Source organism: Patiria miniata, unplaced genomic scaffold, assembly GCF_015706575.1.
Source record: "Patiria miniata isolate m_02_andy unplaced genomic scaffold, ASM1570657v1 HiC_scaffold_20, whole genome shotgun sequence".
In the NCBI taxonomy this organism is placed as follows: Eukaryota; Metazoa; Echinodermata; class Asteroidea; order Valvatida; family Asterinidae; genus Patiria; species Patiria miniata.
The window spans coordinates 28,363,507-28,384,217 of record NW_024037059.1 but is presented as its reverse complement, the minus strand read 5'-3'; the positions used below and the strand labels follow the sequence as shown (position 1 = coordinate 28,384,217).

Here is a 20,711-nt window from a genome sequence, read left to right as displayed (position 1 = left end):
TTGCGTACCCCTTTCTCAGACGTCATTCTGCCGTGCTACAATGGAAGCTGTATGGCAGTTAATTTTAAAGTGTTCACATTATTAGTGTTGCGCCAGTGGATGCAAAAAGAATTCACACTTCATTATATTTCTAGTGAAATTAATCGATAAACTGCGCTGCGAATTTCATTCTGCCCGCAGAACTCCATTGATACAAAATCCACTATGTTTATGGACATTGAAAGGGGGTTGATTACTATGACAACGGAAAACAGAAGTCTTTGTCAGAGCTTAAAACTAAGGTGGGACATTGCAAGTCAATTTAATTGCACCTCGCGTAATATTTGGTTGGTAATATCTAGTTGTTAAGAACGTGATCATGATACTTATAACCTTGGCCTACTTTTTTGATATATCAATGACAATAAATATCCGGTCGCTTCTCAATGACAATGATATTAATCCAAAAATAATTATATTGTATCTGTTTATATAAATAACTAAGTCTTGACTAAATACTGCAGCTTCATATTTTCATTTATTACATGCCATCCAATTGTAGCCTAATTACATTACCAAAGGAGACTATTCTTAGAACAGGAAACGAAAATTGAAAAGTTCTGTAACTAAATAAAATAAACATATAATTAAAATATTTCCACCATTACAAATTAAAAAAAAAATACATTCATACATGTATTCTGTGACGACCACCACCATATATATTTTTATCTTTTTAAAACATTGTTTTTCATCATCTGAAATTGTATGCCAAAATTTTGTAATTGCCCAAGTTGTTCAATTGCATATATTCGTTCTCTGTGAAAAATTGCAGAGCAAAAAGTGAAACTATTTTCCAAATAGCACACATTAAAAAGATACATGCTTAGGACTAAGTATCCTCTGAAGAGTACCACATGCATCAACAATTGTTTGATTATTACATTTGTAAATTGTTATTCATTTTCTGAAAGTGTTTGCCCAAAGTTTGCGAGTGTCCAAATTGACTTTGTTCAATTGCATATTCACAGTACTGTCTATATATAGGATGCCTGGCTTTTTTGAGGGATGTAATTTACAATAAAAGAAAATGAAGTGTCATGTTTTTATGACAAGTCGGTTGTTTGTTGTCACTTAAAAGTGCAGTTGTGGAGCAGGTCGTTGGCAGAAAGTGGGAATCTGACTGTCACATTTAACATCATTCCAATCACCAGCACGTCTCACTACTGCACAATCTTCCTTTCCCCAGCCATTACTAGGTTCACCCTCCCTCCAGTTTCTGTACTCCACATCAGTAGTGCCATCTTGACACACCCATGTACCTGACACACACAGAGAATATGTAATGTCAGGTTTAATTGGTCTTGAATTTTACTGTAAAGCTTTAAGATTTTAGAATCATACGTTTGAAACTTTAAATAATGAAATTACTTTGCTTTCCAAAATGAAAGCAACATGTTTGCTCTAAACAATTTGGAAATGGAAGTCAGTCAATGGTTTAGCAATATAAGTTGACAAACCTTCAACGTGAAGATCATTACAGTTGATCCAAAACCGGCTGTGCATGTTGTTCTGAAGAAACTCAGTTTCCTTCTGAGACTGTGGCATGACCAAGACACTTCCCATCTTTATGCACTCCTGTTTTGCCTCAGCCAATGGTAGATTCTCGCTCCCTTTTTTGTGCCATAAATTTATTCTGCCCAAATAAATTTGTAAATTTGGAACAGGTATCCGACTCTTATTTACTGGAATTGCCATGGATACCATAATCTCATTTCTATACAGACCACATCAAATAAGATATACAATAAAGTGGCTTATTTGAAAGTGAAGGCTGAATATTGATCGATATAATCTTTTTTATTGCTCCTTGAATGGAGAGCTACATGTATGGCTCATGGTTGGAATATACAATGTACATGTACTGCATTTTGCAGATTCATCGGAATATGCCAAATTGATCATTGGATTCTACCCAAAAAAATGATCTCACGTCTTTTAAAACTCTGTACCGGGCAAATCAATAGATGATTCAATTGGACACATTAACTAGCCTTTCCCATGTGAATTTGAAACACGTATCTGATACTTATTTACTGGAATTGCCATGGTTACCATAATCTCACTTCTATACAGACCACGTCCAAAACAATGAAGTGGCTTATTTGAAAGTGGAGGCTGAATATTGATCGATATAATCTTTTCTATTGCTGACGAATGGAGAGATAGTATAGGCCTCATGGTTTGAATATACAAGGTACATGTACTGCATTTTGCAAAGTCATCAGAAAATGCCAAATTGATCATTGGATTCTACCCAAAAATTCATAAAAATATATTTCATGATGCTGAATTTCTTAGTGTTATGTTGTGAAGTTATAGAGCTCCTGTAAGTTCCTGTATACCCTCATGATACAAACAAGATCACATAGAAGGCCTCGCCGGTTCTCATACCACCGACATACTACCAATAGTAAGATCTACAGTCCAAGCATTTATCCATCAACAATTGAACAGGAATAAACCACTTCCCTCAGTCATCAATGCCAATTATCTGGAGATGTATTTTAATCCCAAACTCCTCATAGATCATTGTACCAGTGCAAGAGATTTCATCTCAGGCTTTATTAACCACAAATAAAGCAACGATAACATTGAACAAAGGAGAAAAAAATTGCAGTAATGATTTTAACAAAAATGATGATGTGCATTGAAAGTATTTACATATTTAGCCTACACAAGCAATCAACTCCACCAAATAGTAAAACAGAAGTTTACACAAGAATAGTAATTTCTCTATACTACAGAATTATCTGTTTGAGAATCTTTAGTTACAATTCTCGCTTGTTAATTTAAAAGACAGAAGTGAAATTGCTCAGTTATAGCAACACTAAAAGATCAAGTATCTACACACTGCCACTCTTCTTCCTTTTGGGAATTATTTTACTGTGTGAACTACTACTTTGTCATTTTTCACTAGGCTGTATCTAAAAGAGATCTTTTGAGATGTAATATTTAGATTTGTTTCAAGAGTGACTGTGCCCTGCAGGCTTTTCAAATGACTGCATGGCAGAATATAGTATGATGGATGAGTTCAAACTGACTAACAAATGTCTTGCAAGATAACTGACTCGTTTTTGTCTTTGTGATTATTGCTAATTGTAGAACAACAATGAAAGTCGGATTGAGAGTGTCTCTGTTTTTGGGTGATGGTTTTCCACTGTAAGTTTCAAAGGTGTAGTTTGGGTGCAGGCTTCGTGCACACTGCAGGTTGTTTCCATTCGCAAGGGATGTCGTTCCATTGGCCCGTGGTATGCACGACGACGGCACAGTCCTCTCCGGCAGCGTCGCTGTGCTGGGTGTTACTTGGTTGATTAGGTGTCCAGTTCCTGAAGGTTACGCTCCGAGTACCCTCGCGACACTCCCATGAACCTAAAAAAGAATTGCAGAATATAACTTTGTGTGTGAAATGCATAGACAAAAATATGAACTCTTTGAACTTTTTCAATTTTCCAGTGTCTAATGTACCTCTCATTCATCTAGATCCTATACTTTGAGTAGTTGAAACTAAGAAGGTTCTATAAGGAATACACTTTGTAAGTACCTTCCCTTTGAAGATCATTGCAGTCAATCCAAAACCGAGGACTGACGCGGTTCTGAAGGAACTCAGTTTCCTCCTGAGACTGCGGCATGACCAAGACACTTCCCATCTTGATGCACTCCTGTTTTGCCTCAGCCCATGGTAGATTCTCGCTGAGTTGCTTGTAGCATTTGCCACCCCACTGGCTCCAAGCAGGAGGACACGCCCCTCTAATGGAGGCCCCACACCTCTCATTACCACCAGTGCATCTGATCATAAGACAAAGGCTTATCAAGCCAATGACGAGACGTTTAGGCAACATCTTTTTCAGACGTTACCAGACTGGTGCCTGGTGGTGAAATGCGCATTGCGTACCCCTTCCTCAGACGTCATTGTGCCGTGCTACAATGGAAGCTGTATGGCAGTTAATTTTAAAGTGTTCACATTATTAGTGTTGCGCCAGTGGATACAAAAAGAATTCACACTTGATATTTTTCTAGTGAAATTAATCAATAAACTGCTCTGCGAATTTCATTCTGCCTGCAGAACTCCATTGATACAAAATTCACTATATTTATGGGCATTGAAAGAGGTTGGTTACTACGACTACGGAGGACAGAAGTCTTTGTTAGAGCTTACTTCATTGCAAGTCAATATAATTGCAACTTGCAAAATATTTGGCTGGTTGTTCAGAACGTGATCATGATACTGATAACCTAGGCCTACTTATATTTTGATAAATCAATGACATTAAATATGCTGTACCTTCTCAATGGGAATACTATTGATGCTAAAAATAAAACGTATCTGTTTTTAGCACCACGCGCGACGCGCATACTATAGACATGGCCAGAGGGGTGTTTCACAAAACATGAAGTAAATTGTAGAATAAGATTGTTGGAAATTAGTGAATTTTTGACTTGCTTTGAATTTTTTTGACCAAAAGGTATTCATGAAATAAATATCTGCTTGGATGGTTTTAAACAAGTACATTCAAAATTGGTGACCAGGTCCCTAGCTGGTATTGAACGTACTTGGTTAAAAACGGCCAAGCACGTATTTATTCCCTTAGTAGCTATATCAGTGAATGCATTGGGTTCATATTACCAAGTTAACATTGTAACAGAACTGATGTTATTTAAAATGAAAATGAGAAAAAGACTTGAAAGAAGGTGAAATTGAAAGAATAAGACAAAAAAGTCGGAGAAAGGTGCTCCATAAGCAAAGATATAGCAAATGACTAAGAATATAACTTGACTAAATACTGCAGCATCATATTTTCATTTATTTCATGTCATCGAATTGTTACATTTTCAACTGAGATCATCTTAGAAAAGGAAACGAAAATTGAAAAGTTCTGAAAGTGATACAAATAAACATATAATTTTAAATATTTTCCACCAGCACAAATTTAAAAAGATATAAGGACTGCAAACAGGATGTTTAAAATCTTGTTTGAAATTGAATATCATCTCAAATTGTTTTCCACAAATTTGTTTCCTTATGAAAGAAAAATACAAAAAATTAAATGAAACTATTTTCCGACTAGCACAAAATAAAAAAAGATATATGTATGTTTAGAACTACGTATTCTATAAGGAGTACCGCATGCATCCACAATTGTTTTATTATTTTATATTGTTTTTCGTCTTCCCAAAATTTGCGATTGTCCGAATCGCTCAATTGCATATTCACAGTACTGTCCATAGGATGCCTTGCTTTTCTGAGGGATGAAATTTACAATAAAAGAAACTGAATTGTTATGTTTTGATGACAAGTCTGTTGTTTGTTGTCACTTAAAAGTGCAGTTGTGGAGCAGGTCGTTGGCAGATAGTGGGAATCTGACTGTCACATTCAACATCATTCCAATCACCAGCACGTCTCACTACTGCACAATCTTCTCCTCCCCCGTAATTATTAGGTTCAGCAGGCTCCACCCTCCAGTTTCTGTACTCCACATCAGTAGTGCCATCTTGACACACCCATGTACCTGACACACACAGAGAATATGTAATGTCAGGTTTAATTGGGCTTGAATTTCACTGTAAAGCTTTAAGAATTAAGAATCATACGTTTGACGTTTGAAACGTTAAATATGAAATTATTTTGCTTTCCAAAAGGAGAGCAACATTGTTTACTGTAAATAATGTCTAAATGGAAGTCAGTCAATGTTTAAGCAATATAAGTTTGCAAACCTTCAACTTGAAGATCATTGCAGTTGATCCAGAACCAGAGGTACACGTTCTTCTGAAGGAAGTCAGTTTCCTCCTGAGACTGTGGCATGACCAAGACACTTCCCTTCTTGATGCACTCCTGTTTTGCCTCAGCCCATGGTAGATTCTTGCTGAGTTTCTTGTAGCATTTGTCACCCCACTGGCTCCAAGCAGGAGGACACGCCCCTCCAATGGAGGCTCCACACCTCTCATTACCTCCAGTGCATCTGATCATAAGACAAAGGCTTATCAAGCCAACGATGAGACGTTTTGGCAACATCATTTCAAGATGTTACCTCACTGGTGCTCAGTGTAGATATGAAGAAGCTACGCTCTCACTGTCAGCTACTATTTGTACCTTATTATTGCAGGGGCTATTATGCTCATCAAGAGCTACCGTCAATATTTTCTTCCAATATTAAACTCATCCTGTATGCATTGTATCGGCCAACAGACTTTAACAAACTTCAATAGAGATTTGTTGTTTTAATTAATGAAGATGGACTCACTCTTTTGAAGCTTCTGCAATTTTGTCATAAATGCTTCACTTCTTTTGCTGGATCGTTATTTTTTACTTTGTATCAATTGACTGGCTGACTAACTGACTGGTAGATGATTTCAGCAGTGATCTCACTAGATTGCTTTGTGTTGTTAGTATTTCTTTGAAATTTGACACTCGCCCTTCTATTAGAGTTTTGATTGATGGCGCGCAGCTAGTCTTTAGTGTGTTGTATCAGTCAAGGCATTTCATCTTAGATTTGTTGTATCAGTTAATGAAGATTGACTCACCGTTATGAAGGCTGCTTCAAACTGGGTCGCTAATTACTGTTTCTTTCTTGGTGTGTGACATGTCATTACTACACTGAGAAGCTAATCAAGTGGTTGACCAAATTTAAAAGGTTTCAGATTTCTTGACTGACTTCAATACCACATGCCAGACGGCACAAGCGTTGTGCATAGTTAGTGTTTAAATTGTACATAGACATAACGCCAGCAATTTTAGAGTGGAAGTCACGTGATCTACACTTCAACACCTGTACGCCAATTTTGGTGAAAGTTGGGTAGGCTTCTTTGACAATATTTCATCTTTCTTTGTAAGTTTGCCCACCAATACAAAAGGATGGCGAAGGTCATTTTCAACAACATATGTGACCATTGGCATATTCAAGCATTTGTTTTTAAACCCACCAACCACCCTCCACGAAAAAAAAGAGAAACATTTGTGGGATTTTTAAATGCTTCCTAAATCTCTGGATGCCGATGCTTATTCGTTGTCTGAAGTTGCAAGACTTTTATTGGTTATCTCAAATAAAAACGTGTAATAGTAATACAGACGTTTAAACAAGAACAGTAATTTCTCTATACCACAGAATTAGTGCACAACTTAGCGTTAATATAATGTTGTAGTTGGTGGTGCATAAGGTATTTTCTAACATTTGTTCTGTTTGTTCGAGGTTTATGTTACCAACTTAACACTAACAGAACTGATCTGGTTTAAAATGAAAGTTAGAAAAAGACTGGAAAGAAATTGTGAAATTAAAGAAATCAGACACATAATTCAGAAAATGTGCTGCACAAGCAAAGATATAACAAAAGACTAAATCTATATCTTGACTAAATACTGCAGCATCAGTTTTTTTGTTTATTTCATGTCATCCAATTGTGACATTTCCAATTGAGATTATCTTACAAAAGGAAACGAAAATTGAAAAGTTCCAAAACTGAATGAAATAAACAAAAATGTTTTCAACAAGAACAAATTCTGTGAGAACTACCAAAATAATTGTTTTCAATCCTATTTCTTAATTTTTGTTTCATCATCTCAAATTGTACGCCCAAATTTTGTGATTGTCAAAGTAAAAAGAAAATTATTCTTATAGGACTAAGTATCCTCAGAAGAGTACCACATGCATTAACAATTGTTATATTATTACATTTGTCAATCGTTATTCAATTTTTAAAATTGTTTGCCCAAAGCTTGCGAGTGTCCAAATTGTTCAATTGCATATTCACAGTACTCTCTATCTGACAACTTGCTTTTCTGAGGGATGTAATTTACAATAAAAGAAAATGAAGTGTCATGTTTTTATGACAAGTCGGTTGTTTGTTGTCACTTAAAAGTGCAGTTGTGGTGCAGGTCGTTGGCAGATAGTGGGAATCTGACTGTCACATTCAACATCATTCCAATCACCAGAACGTCTCACTACTGCACAATCTTCTCCTCCCCCGTAATTATTAGGTTCAGCAGGCTCCACCCTCCAGTTTCTGTACTCCACATCAGTAGTGCCATCTTGACACACCCATGTACCTGACACACACAGAGAATATGTAATGTCAGGTTTAATTGGGCTTGAATTTCACTGTAAAGCTTTAAGAATTAAGAATCATACGTTTGACGTTTGAAACATTAAAAATGAAATTACTCTGCTTTCCAAAAGGAGAGCAACATTGTTTACTGTGAGCAATGTCTAAATGGAAGTCAGTCAATGTTTAAGCAATATAAGTTTGCAAACCTTCAACTTGAAGATCATTGCAGTTGATCCAGAACCAGAGGTACACGTTCTTCTGAAGGAAATCAGTTTCCTCCTGAGACTGTGGCATGACCAAGACACTTCCCATCTTGATGCACTCCTGTATTGCCTCAGCCCATGGTAGATTCTCGCTGAGTTTCTTGTAGCATTTGTCACCCCACTGGCTCCAAGCAGGAGGACACGCCCCTCCAATGGAGGCTCCACACCTCTCATTACCACCAGTACATCTGATCATAAGACAAAGGCTTATCAAGCCAATGATGAGACGTTTAGGCAACATCATTTCAAGATGTTACCTCACTGGTGCTCAGTGTAGATATGAAGAAGCTACGCTCTCACTGTCAGCTACTATTTGTTCCTTATTATTGCCGGGGCTATTATGCTCATCAAGAGCTACCGTCAATATTTTCTTCCAATATTAAACTCATCCTCAATGCATTGTATCGGCCAACAGACTTCATCAGAGATTTGTTGTTTCAGTTAATGAAGATGGACTCACTCTTATGAAGCTTCTGCAATTTTGTCATAAATGCTTCACTTCTTTTGCTGGATCGTTATTTTTTACTTTGTATCAATTGATTGGCTGACTAACTGACTGGTAGATGATTTCAGCAGTGATCTCACTAGATTGTTTTGTGTTGTTAGTATTTCGTTGAAATTTGACACTCGCCCTTCTATTGGAGTTTTGATAGATGGCGCGCAGCTAGTCTTTAGTGTGTTGTATCAGTCAAGGCATTTCATCTTAGATTTGTTGTGTCAGTTAATGAAGATTGACTCACCGTTATGAAGCCTGCTTCAAACTGGGTCGTTAATTACTGCTTCTTTCTTTGTGTGTGACATGTCATTACTACGCTGAGAAGCTTATCAAGTGGTTGACCAAATTTAAAAGGTTTCAGATTTCTTGAGTGACTTCAATACCACAGGCCAGACAGCACAAGCGTTGTGCATGTTTAGTGTTTAAATTGTACATATACATAACGCCAGCATTCTAGAGGGGAAGTCACGTGATCTACACTTCAACACCTGCTTGTCAATTTTGGTTAAAGTTCTTCCGTAATATATCATTTTTTTGTACATTTGCCCACCAATACAAAATGACGGCGAAGGACATTTTCAACAACATATGTGACCATAGGCGTATTCAAGCAACTTTGTTTTCTAAACCACCAAAAAAAAGGAAACATTAGTGGGATTTGTTAATTCTTCTGGAATCAGTGCATGCAGATGCTTATTCGTTGTCTGAAGAGTTTTATTGGTAATCCGCAATTACAATGTGCAATAGTATTACAGATGCTTAAACAAGAACAGTAATTTCTCTATACCACAGAGTTAACGTTAACTTAGCGTTAATGTAATGTCGTATTTGGTTGTGCATAAGGTATTTTCTAACATTTGTTCTGTTTGTTCGAGGTTCATGTTACGAAGTTAACACTGTAGCAGAACTGATCTGGTTATAAAATTAAAGTGAGAAAAAGTCTTGATAAAACAGAAATCTGTGAAATTAACGAAAACAGATAATTTACTCAGAAAAGGGTGTTGCACAATCAAAGATATATAAAAGACTAAGTGTATAACTTGACTAAATACTGCAGCATCGAAATTGTTACTTGTTCATTTGGGATTATCTTACCGAAGGAAAGAAAAATTGAAAAGTTCTGAAACTGAAAGAAATAAACATATAATTAATAATATTTTCCACAAGGACAAATTTAAACGATACATTCATACAATGTTTTCTGTGAGGACTACCAACAAGATTTTTTAAAAAAATGACTGTTTTTTTCATCATCTCAAATTGTGTGCCCAAACTTTGTAATTGTCCAAGTGGTTAAATTGCATATTTTCACAACGGTTTCTGTGAATGAAAAATACAGAAAAAAAGTGAAACTATTTTCCAAAGAGCACAAATTACGGAGATACATGCATTCTAGAAGTACCATATGCAGCAACAATGTTTTTGAAATGTTTTTATCTTCTCACATTGTATATCCAAAATTCATGATGGTTCAAATGGTTCTATCAATCACTTGCATAGTTGCAATACTTTCTACATGATTTCATTCCTTAATTTTTGGGGAGGGGTGTTAAATTTGATGAGCAGTCAGTGTTTTTGTTGACACTTAAAAGTGCAGCTGTGGTGTTGGTCGTTTGCAGATGACAGGAGAGCGATAGTCACATGACACATCATTCCAATCACCGTTATCTGTCACCACTGCACAATCTTCTCTGGTGCTGCTAGGTTGACCCTCACCCCAGTTACTGTACTCCACAACAGTAGTGCCATCTTGACACACCCATGCACCTAACACACACACACATAGAATATGAATTTTTATTTGGCTTGAATTTGACTGTCAAGCTTTAAGAATTTAAAATCACGTAGGCCTATGTATGTTTAAACTTTGAAACGTAAACAATGAAATTTCTTTCCTTTCCAATAGGAGAGAAAAATTGTTTCCTATGAATATCTCAGAAAATAGAGTTCCTTCATTGTTTAAGCAATATAAGTTTACAAACCTTCAACGTGAAGATCATTACAGTTGATCCAGAACCAGTGGTACACATTCTTCTGAAGGAAGTCAGTTTCCTCCTGAGACTGTGGCATGACCAAGACACTTCCCATCTTGATGCACTCCTGTTTTGCCGCAGCCCATGGTAGTTTCTCGTTGAGTTGCTTGTAGCATTTGTCACCCCACTGGATCCAAGCAGGAGGACATGCCCCTCTAATGGAGGCCCCACACCTCTCATTACCACCAGTGCATCTGATCACAAGACAAAGGCTTATTAAGCCAATGATGGGACTTTTTGGCAACATCATTTCAAGATGTTACCTCACTGGTGCTCAGTGTAGATATGAAGCTACGCTCTCACTGTCAGCTACTATGTGTACCTTATTATTGCAGTTATAGTCTACAGTATAGCTCATGAAGAGCTACTGTCAACATTTTCTTCTAGTATTTTAACCGTCAAGTTGAGTCTTTCCAATAAATGTGTCAAGTCATGTTGGCTTGACTCAACTCATCCTCCATGCATTGTATCGTCCAACAGACTTCATGGGAGATTTGTTATTTCAGTTAATGAAGATTGACTCACTGTTATGAAGCTTCTGCAATTTGTCATAAATGCTCCACTTCTTTTGCTGGATTGTTATTTCTACTTTGTATCAAGTGACTGGCTGACTACCTGACTGGTAGATGATTTCGGCAGTGATCTCACTAGATTGCTTTGGGTTGTTAGTATTTCGTTGAAATTTGACACTCGCCCTTCACTTGGAGTTTTGATTGATGGCGCGCAGCTAGTCTTTAGTGTGTTGTATCAGTCAAGGCATTTCATCTTAGATTTGTTGTATTAGTTTATGAAGATTGACTCACCGTTATGAAGCCTGCTTCAAACTGGGTCGCTAATTATTGCTTCTTTCTTTGTGTGTGACATGTCGTTACTATACTGAGAAGCTAATCAAGTGGTTGACCAACTTTAAAAGGTTTCAGATTCCTTGAGTGACTTCAATACCACATACCAGACAGCACAAACGTTGCGCATGTTTAGTGTTTAAATTGTACATAGACAAAACGCCAGTAATTCTAGAGGGGAAGTCACGTGATCTACACTTCAACACCTGCACGCCAAATTTGGATGAAATTGGGTATGCTTCTTCCGTTATATTTTGTCATTTTGTGTAAGTTTGCCCACCAATACAAAATGATGGCGAAGGACATTTTCAACAACGTATGTGACCATAGGCGTATTCAAGCAAATTTGTTTTCTAAACCCAACCCCCCCTAAAAAAAGGAACATTTGTGGGATTTGTTAATACTTCCGGAATCAGTGCGTGCTGATGCTTAATCGTTGTCTGAAGTTGCAAATGTTTTATTGGTAATCCGCAATTACAATGTGTAATAGTATTACAGATGTTTAAACAAGAACTGTAATTTCTATACCACAGAATTAGTGCACAACTTGGCGTTAATATAATGTTGTATTTGGTGGTGCATAAGGTATTTTTAAACATTTGTTCTGTTTGTTTGAGGTTCATGTTACGAAGTTAACACTGTAATAGAACTGATCTGGTTTTAAAATGAAAGTGAGAAAAAGACTTGAGAAAACAGAAATCTGTGAAATTGACGAAATCTGATAACTTACTCAGAAAAGGGTGTTGCACAATCAAATATATATAAAAGACTAAGTGTATAACTTGACTAAATACTGCAGCATCGAAATTGTTACTTGTTCATTTGAGATTATCTTATAGAAGGAAACAAAAATTGAAAAGTTCTGAAACTGAAAGAAATAAACATATAATTAATGATATTTTCCACAAGGACAAATTTAAAACGATACATTCATACAATGTTTTCTGTGAGGACTACCAACAGGATTTAAAAAAAATTGACTTGTTTTTTTCATCGTCTCAATTTGTGTGCCCTAACTTTGTAATTGTCCAAGTGGTTAAATTGCAAATTTTCACTACGGTTTCTGTGAATAAAAAATACAGAAAAAAAGTGAAACTATTTTCCAAAGAGCACAAATTACGGAGATACATGTATTCTATGAGAACAACATTTTTTTAAGTGTTTTTATCTTCTCACATTGTATATCCAAAATTCATGATGGTTCAAATGGTTCTATCAATCACTTAATAGTTGCAATACTTTCTACATGATTTCATTCTTTAATTTTTGGGGAGGGGTGTTAAATTTGATTAGCAGTCAGTTGTTTGGCGTTACTTAAAAGTGCAGCTGTGGTGCTGGTCGTTTGCAGATGACAGGAGAGCGATCGTCACATGACACATCATTCCAATCATCGCTTTTTGTCACCACTGCACAATCTTCGCTGGTGCTGCTAGGTTGATCCTTACCCCAGTTTCTGTACTCCACATCAGTAGTGCTATCTTGACACACCCATGCACCTAACAAACACACACACAGAATAGTTTTATTTGGCTTGAATTTTACTGTCAAGCTTTAAGAATTTAAAATCATGTATGTATGTTTAAACTTTGAAATGTAAATAATAAAATTTCTTTCCTTTCCAATAGGAGAGAAAAATTGTTTCCTTTGAACATCTCGAAAAATAGAATTCCTTCATTGTTTAAGCAATGTAAGTTTACAAACCTTCAACTTGAAGATCATTGCAGTTGATCCAGAACCAGTGGTACACGTTCTTCTGAAGGAAGTCAGTTTCCTCCTGAGACTGTGGCATGACCAAGACACTTCCCATCTTGATGCACTCCTGTTTTGCCTCAGCCCATGGTAGATTCTCGCTGAGTTTCTTGTAGCATTTGTCACCCCACTGGCTCCAAGTAGGAGGACACGCCCCTCTAATGGAGGCCCCACACCTCTCATTACCACCAGTGCATCTGATCACAAGAGAAAGGCTTATCAAGCCAACGATGAGATGTTTAGGCAGCATCATTTCAAGATGTTACCTCACTGGTGCTCAGTGTAGATATGAAGCTACGCTCTCACTGTCAGCTACTATGTGTTCCTTATTATTGCAGTAATAGTCTACAGTATAGCTTATGGAGAGCTACTGTCAACATTTTCTTCTAATATTTTACCCGTCAAGTTGAGTCTTTCCAATAAATGTGTCAAGTCGTGTTGGCTTGACTCAACTCATCCTCAATGCATTGTATCGGCCAACAGACTTTATCAGAGATTTGTTGTTTCAGTTAATGAAGATGGACTCACTGTTATGAAGCTTCTGCAATTTTGTCATAAATGCTCCGCTTCTTTTTCTGGATCGTTATTTCTACTTTGTATCAAGTGACTGGCTGAGTTACTGACTGGTAGATGATTTCAGCAGTCATTTCACTAGATTGCTTTGGGTTGTTAGTATTTCGTTGAATTTGACACCCTTCCATTGGAGTTTGTATCGAAACATTTTCTGCATATCACTAATTGATGGTGTGCAGCTAGTCTTTAGTGTGTTGTATCAGTCAAGGTATTTCATTTTAGATTTGTTGTATCAGTTAATGAAGATTGACTCACCGTTATGAAGCTTGCTTCAAACTGGGCCGCAAATTACTGCTTCTTTCTTTGTGTGTGACATGTCATTACTACGCTGAGAAGCTAATCAAGTGGTTGACCAAATTTGAAAGGTTTCAGATTTCTTGAGTGACTTCAATACCACAGGCCAGACAGCACAAGCAATGTGCATGTTTAGTGTTTAAATTGTACATATACATAACGCCAGCAATTCTAGAGGGGAAGTCACGTGATCTACACTTCAACACCTGCTTGTCAATTTTGGTTAAAGTTCTTCCGTAATATATCATTTTTTTGTACGTTTGCCCACCAATACAAAATGACGGCGAAGGACATTTTCAACAACATATGTGACCATAGGCGTATTGAAGCAACTTTGTTTTCTAATCCACCAAAAAAAAGGAAACATTAGTGGGATTTGTTAATTCTTCTGGAATCAGTGCATGCAGATGCTTATTCGTTGTCTGAAGAGTTTTATTGGTAATCCGCAATTACAATGTGCAATAGTATTACAGATGCTTAAACAAGAACAGTAATTTCTCTATACCACAGAGTTAGTGCACAACTTAGCGTTAATGTAATGTCGTATTTGGTTGTGCATAAGGTATTTTCTAACATTTGTTCTGTTTGTTCGAGGTTCATGTTACGAAGTTAACACTGTAGCAGAACTGATCTGGTTCTAAAATTAAAGTGAGAAAAAGTCTTGATAAAACAGAAATCTGTGAAATTAACGAAAACAGATAATTTACTCAGAAAAGGGTGTTGCACAATCAAAGATATAAAAAAGACTAAGTATATATAACTTGACTAAATACTGCAGCCTCGAATTGTTACTTGTTCATTTGGGATTATCTTATAGAAGGAAACAAAAATTGAAAAGTTCTGAAACTGAAAGAAATAAACATATAATTAATGATATTTTCCACAAGGACAAATTTAAAACGATACACTCATACAATGTTTTCTGTGAGGACTTCCAACAAGATTTTTTTAAAAAATGACTTGTTTTTTTCATCATCTCAAATTGTGTGCCCAAACTTTGTAATTGTCAAAGTGGTTAAATTGCATATTTTCACAACGGTTTCTGTGAATGAAACATTCAGAAAAAAATGAAACTATTTTCCAAAGAGCACAACTTACAAAGATACATGTATTCTATTAGAAGTACCATATGCAGCAGCATTTTATTATTATAATTATATTGTTAAAGTGTTTTTATCTTCTCAAATTGTATGCCCCAAAATCATCATTGTCCAAATGGTTCCATCAATCAAGTGCATATTTGCAATACTGTCTACATGATTCCATTCTTTATTTTTTGGGGGGAGGGTTGTTGAATTTGATTAGCAACCAGCTGTTTGATGTTACTTAAAAGTACAGCTGTGGTGCTGGTCGTTGGCAGATTACAGGAGAGAGATTCTCACACAGTACATCATTCCAGTCACCGCTATCTCTCATTGCCCCACAATCCTCTCTGATACCATTGCTAGGTTGCCAATTACCCCAGTTTCTGTACTTCACGTCAGTAGTGCCATCTTGACACACCCATGTACCTAACACACAGAGAATATAAATACATGTATCAAGTTCATTTTGGCTTCAATTTTACTGTGAAGCTTTAAGGATTGAGAATCATGTTTGTTCAAAGTTTGAAATACTTACTGAAATTACCTCTCTTTCCACAGGAAAAGAAACATTATTTCCTATCAATAACTTGGAAATTGTTCAAACACAATCAGTTGACAAACCTTCACATTAACAAATTGAAATAGAACTCGTGCAATTTGGGTGCGTTCTATTTTGACAAACCTTCAACTTGAAGATCATTGCAGTTGATCCAGAACCAGTGGTGCACGTTCTTCAGAAGGAAGTCAGTTTCCTCCTGAGACTGTGGCATGACCAAGACACTGCCCATCTTGATGCACTCCTGTTTTGCCTCAGCCCATGGTAGATTCTTGCTGAGTTTCTTGTAGCATTTGTCACCCCACTGGTTCCAAGCAGGAGGACACGCCCCTCTAATGGAGGCCCCACACCTCTCATTACCACCAGTGCATCTGATCATAAGACAAAGGCTTATCAAGCCAATGATGAGTCGTTTTGGCAACATCTTTTTCAGATGTTACCAGACTGGTTCTCAGTGGTGAAATGAAGGGTATTATTGTCATCTATCTTTTATTGTAGTTATAAAGCGCTTGACGTGCCGTGAATTTATTCTGCCCCAATGCACGCAAAGAGAATGTTTCAATTGGACACATTAGCTAGCCTTTCCCTTGTGAATTTGGAACACGTATCTGATTCTTATTTACTGAAATTGCCATGGTTACCAAAATCTCACTTCTATACAGACCACATCCAATAAAATATAGTCTCTTGTTAGAAAGTGAAGGCTGAATATTGATCCATAGAATCTTTTGTATTGCTCCATGAATAGAGGCGCAGGGCTCATGGTTGGAATATACAAGGTACATGTAATGCATTTTGCAGAGTCTTTAGAAAATGCGATATCAATCATTGGATTGTGCCCCAAAAATCAAATTAAAATTTGAGGATTCATGACTGTTAGGGCTATAAAAACTTTACTTCATGATGCTGAATATCTTAGTGGTATGTTGTGAAGTTATAGAGCTCCTGTTAGTTCCTGTATACCCTCATGATACAAACAAGATCACATAGAAGGCCTCACCAGTTCTCATACCACCGACTAGCCCCATAATGTGGCCTATTTACTGGACTGCCTCCGTAAACATAGGCCACACATCCACATGTACAAAAATCGTGTCGACTTTGCCAAATTTTGATTTTCACATTTAGGCTTAGTTTGTAGGTTTTTTTTGCTTTAGAAGCATACCCACCCTCTTTATAGGCTAATCAGAAAGTGCTGCCTTTTTCAGATGTATATTTTTCGTGAAATTTCCAGATTCATTTTTACACGTTTGCGTATCAAAATTTCAACATGAAATTTCACAAAAATTAGACATCTGAAAAAGGCAGCACTTGCTGACTAGCCTATAAAGAGGGTGAGTATGCTTCTAAAGCAAAAAAATCCTACAAACTAATCCTAAATGTGAAAATCAAAATTTGGCAAAGTCGACACGATTTTTGTACATGTGGATGTGTGGCCTATGTTTACGGAGGCAGTCCAGTAAATACGCCACATTTATGGGGCTAACCACCGACATGCTACCAATAGTAAGATCTACAGTCCAAGCATTTATCCATCAACAATTCAACAGGAATAAACCGCCTCCCTCAGTCATCAATGCCTCTAATCTGGAGACGTAATTTAATCCAAAGTTTAGGCCACAAACTCATGGACGACGCACAACTCCTCATGAAGCATTGTACCAGTGCAAGAGTTTTCATCTCCGACTTTATTAACCACAAATAAAGCAAAGACAACATCGAGCAAAAAGAACAACTGTTTAGTACAAATATGCTGTGAATTTCAGCAAATATTAAAGTTGTGCATTTAAAGTCACAAAGCCTACACAAATGATCAACTGCACTAAAAAATGGACATTAGTCAAACAATGAAATTATGCGCTATTATATATGTCTATTATTGAACTGAAAAAGTATAGCTTTGCACAATAGAACTTGTTATTTTTCAACAATGTGAGTCTAAATTAGATTGAAATTGTTAACAACAATACAGTGTGACAATTCAGTTGGTAATCTAAAAAACATATGTATTAAATCATGGTACCCATCTTCATGCATTAGGTTCATACTGGTCTTAATCCCAGACTGAGGTGGAATTTTTATTCCCTTATTTTGCATCCAGTCCCGTGACAAACGTGGTTAAGTTGAGGCAGCGGTGGAGGTCTCTATCAACAACATGAACCAAATCCAGTCTTGGAAATATTGGCAGCGCTTCCCAGGAAATGCGAAGCATACCTCACATGCATGCATTTGCTTGAATACAGCGCGCGTGAGGTATGGTCGGAATGCCCTGGGTAGCGTTGCCAATATTGCAAAGACTGGATTTGATTCATCTTGTTGGTATTGACCTCGCTTGTCACGGACGGTCTGTACTATACGGGAAATAAAAATCCAAATCTGGTTTTGGACCAAGACAACCGGTAGGTTCATACTACCAAGGTGCATCATAACACGCACAGTATACTGATTTGGCTGAAATTAAAAGTGAGATAAAGAATTGAAAGAATTATTCTACTAACTCAGAAAAACATGGCTCCACAAGCAAAGATATTTGACTTTTGAGTATTTTGTACCCTTGGGCTAAGTACTGCAGCATCAGATTTTGCATATTGTATTTACCGTTTGTTGCATGGCTACCACATATCCAATTGCCCCCAATGATTTAATTGATTAATTATTCATTACACTTCATCAACTACATTGTACATAATACATTTTATGTTTGAATTTTTGTGATAAATACTATGTGACCAGTGTGATCTCTCAAAGCTTGGAAAGGAAATACATGAATTCAAAATTAAATTCAAATTTAAAAGCAAAAATGTGTGTGGCCAATTGATACATTGGTTGTCCAGGCAACACTGGACATTGAAAATGAGGAACTAAATTGAAAATCTGTGAAAATGAACAAAGATAAATAAACAAATAAAAAACAATTGTTTCCACATTTTGTTTCTCAAGTATTTTCTAAGGACTACCATCAACGAAACCATTTTTTCCAATTTTTTTGTCCAGAAGCTACGATGGTTCAAAGAGTTCAATTGCCTATTCACAATGCTTTCTACATGATTTCCTTCAATTTTTTTATTTAATTAATTAAGTTGGTTTCTGAGCTTTACTTTTTGTGAGGAGTGAGTCTTTTTGTTGCCATTTAAAAGTGCAGTTGTGGTGCAGGCCGTTTGCAGATAGTGGGAGCATGAAACTCACATGATACATCATTCCAACCAGATTTGTCTGTCACTGCACAATCCTCTCCTCCCGCGCCATTATTAGGTTCACCAGTCTCCTCCCTCCAGTTTCTGTACTCCACATCAGTAGTGCCATCTTGACACACCCATGTACCTGACACACACACAGAATATTAATGTCTGGTTTTATTTGGTTGGAATTGAAGACGTGAAAACCATGTTTGTATGAAGTTTGAAATGTTAATAATGAAATGACTTTCCTTTCCAGAATAAAAAAAAAAACGGTTTCATATGAATGTCTTGGAAAATAGAATTTATTCATTGTTAAAGCAATATAAGTTGACAAACCTTCAACTTGAAGATCATTACAGTTGATCCGAAAGAAGGGGGCCAGGTTCTTCAGAAGGAACTCAGTTTCCTCCTGAGACTGTGGCATGACCAAGACACTTCCCATCTTGATGCACTCCTGTTTTGCCTCAGCCCATGGTAGATCCTCGCTGAGTTGCTTGTAGCATTTGTCACCCCACCGGCTCCAAGCAGGAGGACATGCCCCTCTAATGGAGGCCCCACACCTCTCATTACCACCAGTGCATCTGATCATAAGACAAAGGCTTATCAAGCCAACGATGAGACGTTTAGGCAACATCTTTTTCAGATGTTACCAGACTGGTGCCCAGTAGTGAAATGAAGATTCTTTTCTCTCATCAATCGGTGATTGCAGTAGTGAGCTTGACAATGCAGTCAATATTTTCTTTTCATTAACTACTCTCTTTATTTATTCTGCCCCAATGGACACAAAAAGAATTTCTTAATTGGACAAGTTAGCAAGCCTACGTGCCTTTGCAGCACGCATCTGGTATTGATATTTACCTGAAATACCATGGTTACGACAATTTCATCTCCATTCAGAGCACTTCCTTTCAAAAATACTTGCTTGTTTATAAAAGCGAAGGCCAACTGTAAGCATCGATCCAAAGAATTGAATGGAGGCGTAGGCTCATGGTTGGAATATACAAGGTTCCGATACTGCGTTTTGTAGAGTCATCAGAAAATGCCAAATTTGTTTTTGGATTCTACCCAAAAACATCATAAAGGTGTCCATGCATTCTGAGTACTATACACACATTAAAATATTGGTAGTTTAAGAGACAAGTCAAACTTTATTTCCAGGAACATACTTTGAAATCCAGCAAAATATCTGATACAAGTTTTTTTCTGTATTTTTTTCCTCTTTTTTTCACTTTCACTTTTGGACTGAAATGGACTTAAAGTCCTGTTTTTGCCTTGGACCCAGAACCGAACAAGTTTTGAACTAATCACAATTCCTGTCAAACCAAGTCATATAGCCCTAATGAATATTGCCCATTTTTTTGGAGTGGAGAAGTTAATAATTTTTGCCAGTCAGCTTCCTTAACAATCAAATGCTACATTTACATTTTGAAAGCAAACATCTGTGTGGCCAATTGATACATTGGCTCGTATTGCCCAGGCAACACTGTTAGTTGAAATGAGGAACTAAAATGAAAATTGAAAATCTCTGAAATTGAAAGAAAGATAAATAAATAGTAAAACAA

The 20,711-nt window shown here is 36.8% G+C and overlaps 5 protein-coding genes across 5 annotated transcripts; all 5 read right to left on the bottom strand.

The window, feature by feature from the left end:
- Window positions 1-1,113: 1,113 nt before the first annotated feature.
- Window positions 1,114-3,881, bottom strand: LOC119727189 (hepatic lectin-like). The gene is made up of 2 exons (XM_038199051.1): window positions 3,584-3,881; window positions 1,114-1,301 (listed from the first exon to the last, which is right to left on the bottom strand). The coding sequence occupies exons 1-2, from the start codon at window positions 3,879-3,881 to the stop codon at window positions 1,114-1,116; spliced, it is 486 nt and encodes a 161-aa protein (XP_038054979.1).
- Window positions 3,882-5,355: 1,474 nt separating this feature from the next.
- LOC119727974 (low affinity immunoglobulin epsilon Fc receptor-like) lies at window positions 5,356-6,057 on the bottom strand. The gene is made up of 2 exons (XM_038200054.1): window positions 5,755-6,057; window positions 5,356-5,549 (listed from the first exon to the last, which is right to left on the bottom strand). Exons 1-2 carry the CDS (start codon window positions 6,053-6,055, stop codon window positions 5,356-5,358), a joined length of 495 nt encoding a protein of 164 aa, XP_038055982.1. The 5' UTR covers window positions 6,056-6,057.
- A 1,819-nt stretch (window positions 6,058-7,876) lies between these two features.
- Window positions 7,877-8,586, bottom strand: LOC119727465 (low affinity immunoglobulin epsilon Fc receptor-like). The gene is made up of 2 exons (XM_038199348.1): window positions 8,286-8,586; window positions 7,877-8,080 (listed from the first exon to the last, which is right to left on the bottom strand). The coding sequence occupies exons 1-2, from the start codon at window positions 8,584-8,586 to the stop codon at window positions 7,887-7,889; spliced, it is 495 nt and encodes a 164-aa protein (XP_038055276.1). The 3' UTR covers window positions 7,877-7,886.
- Window positions 8,587-15,655: 7,069 nt separating this feature from the next.
- LOC119727267 (low affinity immunoglobulin epsilon Fc receptor-like) lies at window positions 15,656-16,394 on the bottom strand. The gene is made up of 2 exons (XM_038199125.1): window positions 16,097-16,394; window positions 15,656-15,840 (listed from the first exon to the last, which is right to left on the bottom strand). Exons 1-2 carry the CDS (start codon window positions 16,392-16,394, stop codon window positions 15,656-15,658), a joined length of 483 nt encoding a protein of 160 aa, XP_038055053.1.
- A 2,706-nt stretch (window positions 16,395-19,100) lies between these two features.
- Window positions 19,101-19,850, bottom strand: LOC119727973 (C-type lectin domain family 4 member E-like). Its single transcript, XM_038200053.1, has 2 exons — window positions 19,486-19,850; window positions 19,101-19,291 (listed from the first exon to the last, which is right to left on the bottom strand). Exons 1-2 carry the CDS (start codon window positions 19,781-19,783, stop codon window positions 19,101-19,103), a joined length of 489 nt encoding a protein of 162 aa, XP_038055981.1. The 5' UTR covers window positions 19,784-19,850.
- Between the last annotated feature and the right edge of the window lie 861 nt (window positions 19,851-20,711).

Bases quoted from the DNA above. Each gene is read 5' to 3' on its own strand.
- LOC119727189 (XM_038199051.1), bottom strand. From the start codon at position 3,881: ATGTTGCCTAAACGTCTCGTCATTGGCTTGATAAGCCTTTGTCTTATG. The intron at 1,302-3,583 runs GTACTTACAAAG...TGTGTGTGTCAG, and splicing joins CAATGATCTTCAAAGGGAAG to GTACATGGGTGTGTCAAGAT.
- LOC119727974 (XM_038200054.1), bottom strand. From the start codon at position 6,055: ATGATGTTGCCAAAACGTCTCATCGTTGGCTTGATAAGCCTTTGTCTT. The intron at 5,550-5,754 runs GTTTGCAAACTT...TGTGTGTGTCAG, and splicing joins CAATGATCTTCAAGTTGAAG to GTACATGGGTGTGTCAAGAT.
- LOC119727465 (XM_038199348.1), bottom strand. From the start codon at position 8,586: ATGATGTTGCCTAAACGTCTCATCATTGGCTTGATAAGCCTTTGTCTT. The intron at 8,081-8,285 runs GTTTGCAAACTT...TGTGTGTGTCAG, and splicing joins CAATGATCTTCAAGTTGAAG to GTACATGGGTGTGTCAAGAT.
- LOC119727267 (XM_038199125.1), bottom strand. From the start codon at position 16,394: ATGTTGCCAAAACGACTCATCATTGGCTTGATAAGCCTTTGTCTTATG. The intron at 15,841-16,096 runs GTTTGTCAAAAT...TCTGTGTGTTAG, and splicing joins CAATGATCTTCAAGTTGAAG to GTACATGGGTGTGTCAAGAT.
- LOC119727973 (XM_038200053.1), bottom strand. From the start codon at position 19,783: ATGTTGCCTAAACGTCTCATCGTTGGCTTGATAAGCCTTTGTCTTATG. The intron at 19,292-19,485 runs GTTTGTCAACTT...TGTGTGTGTCAG, and splicing joins TAATGATCTTCAAGTTGAAG to GTACATGGGTGTGTCAAGAT.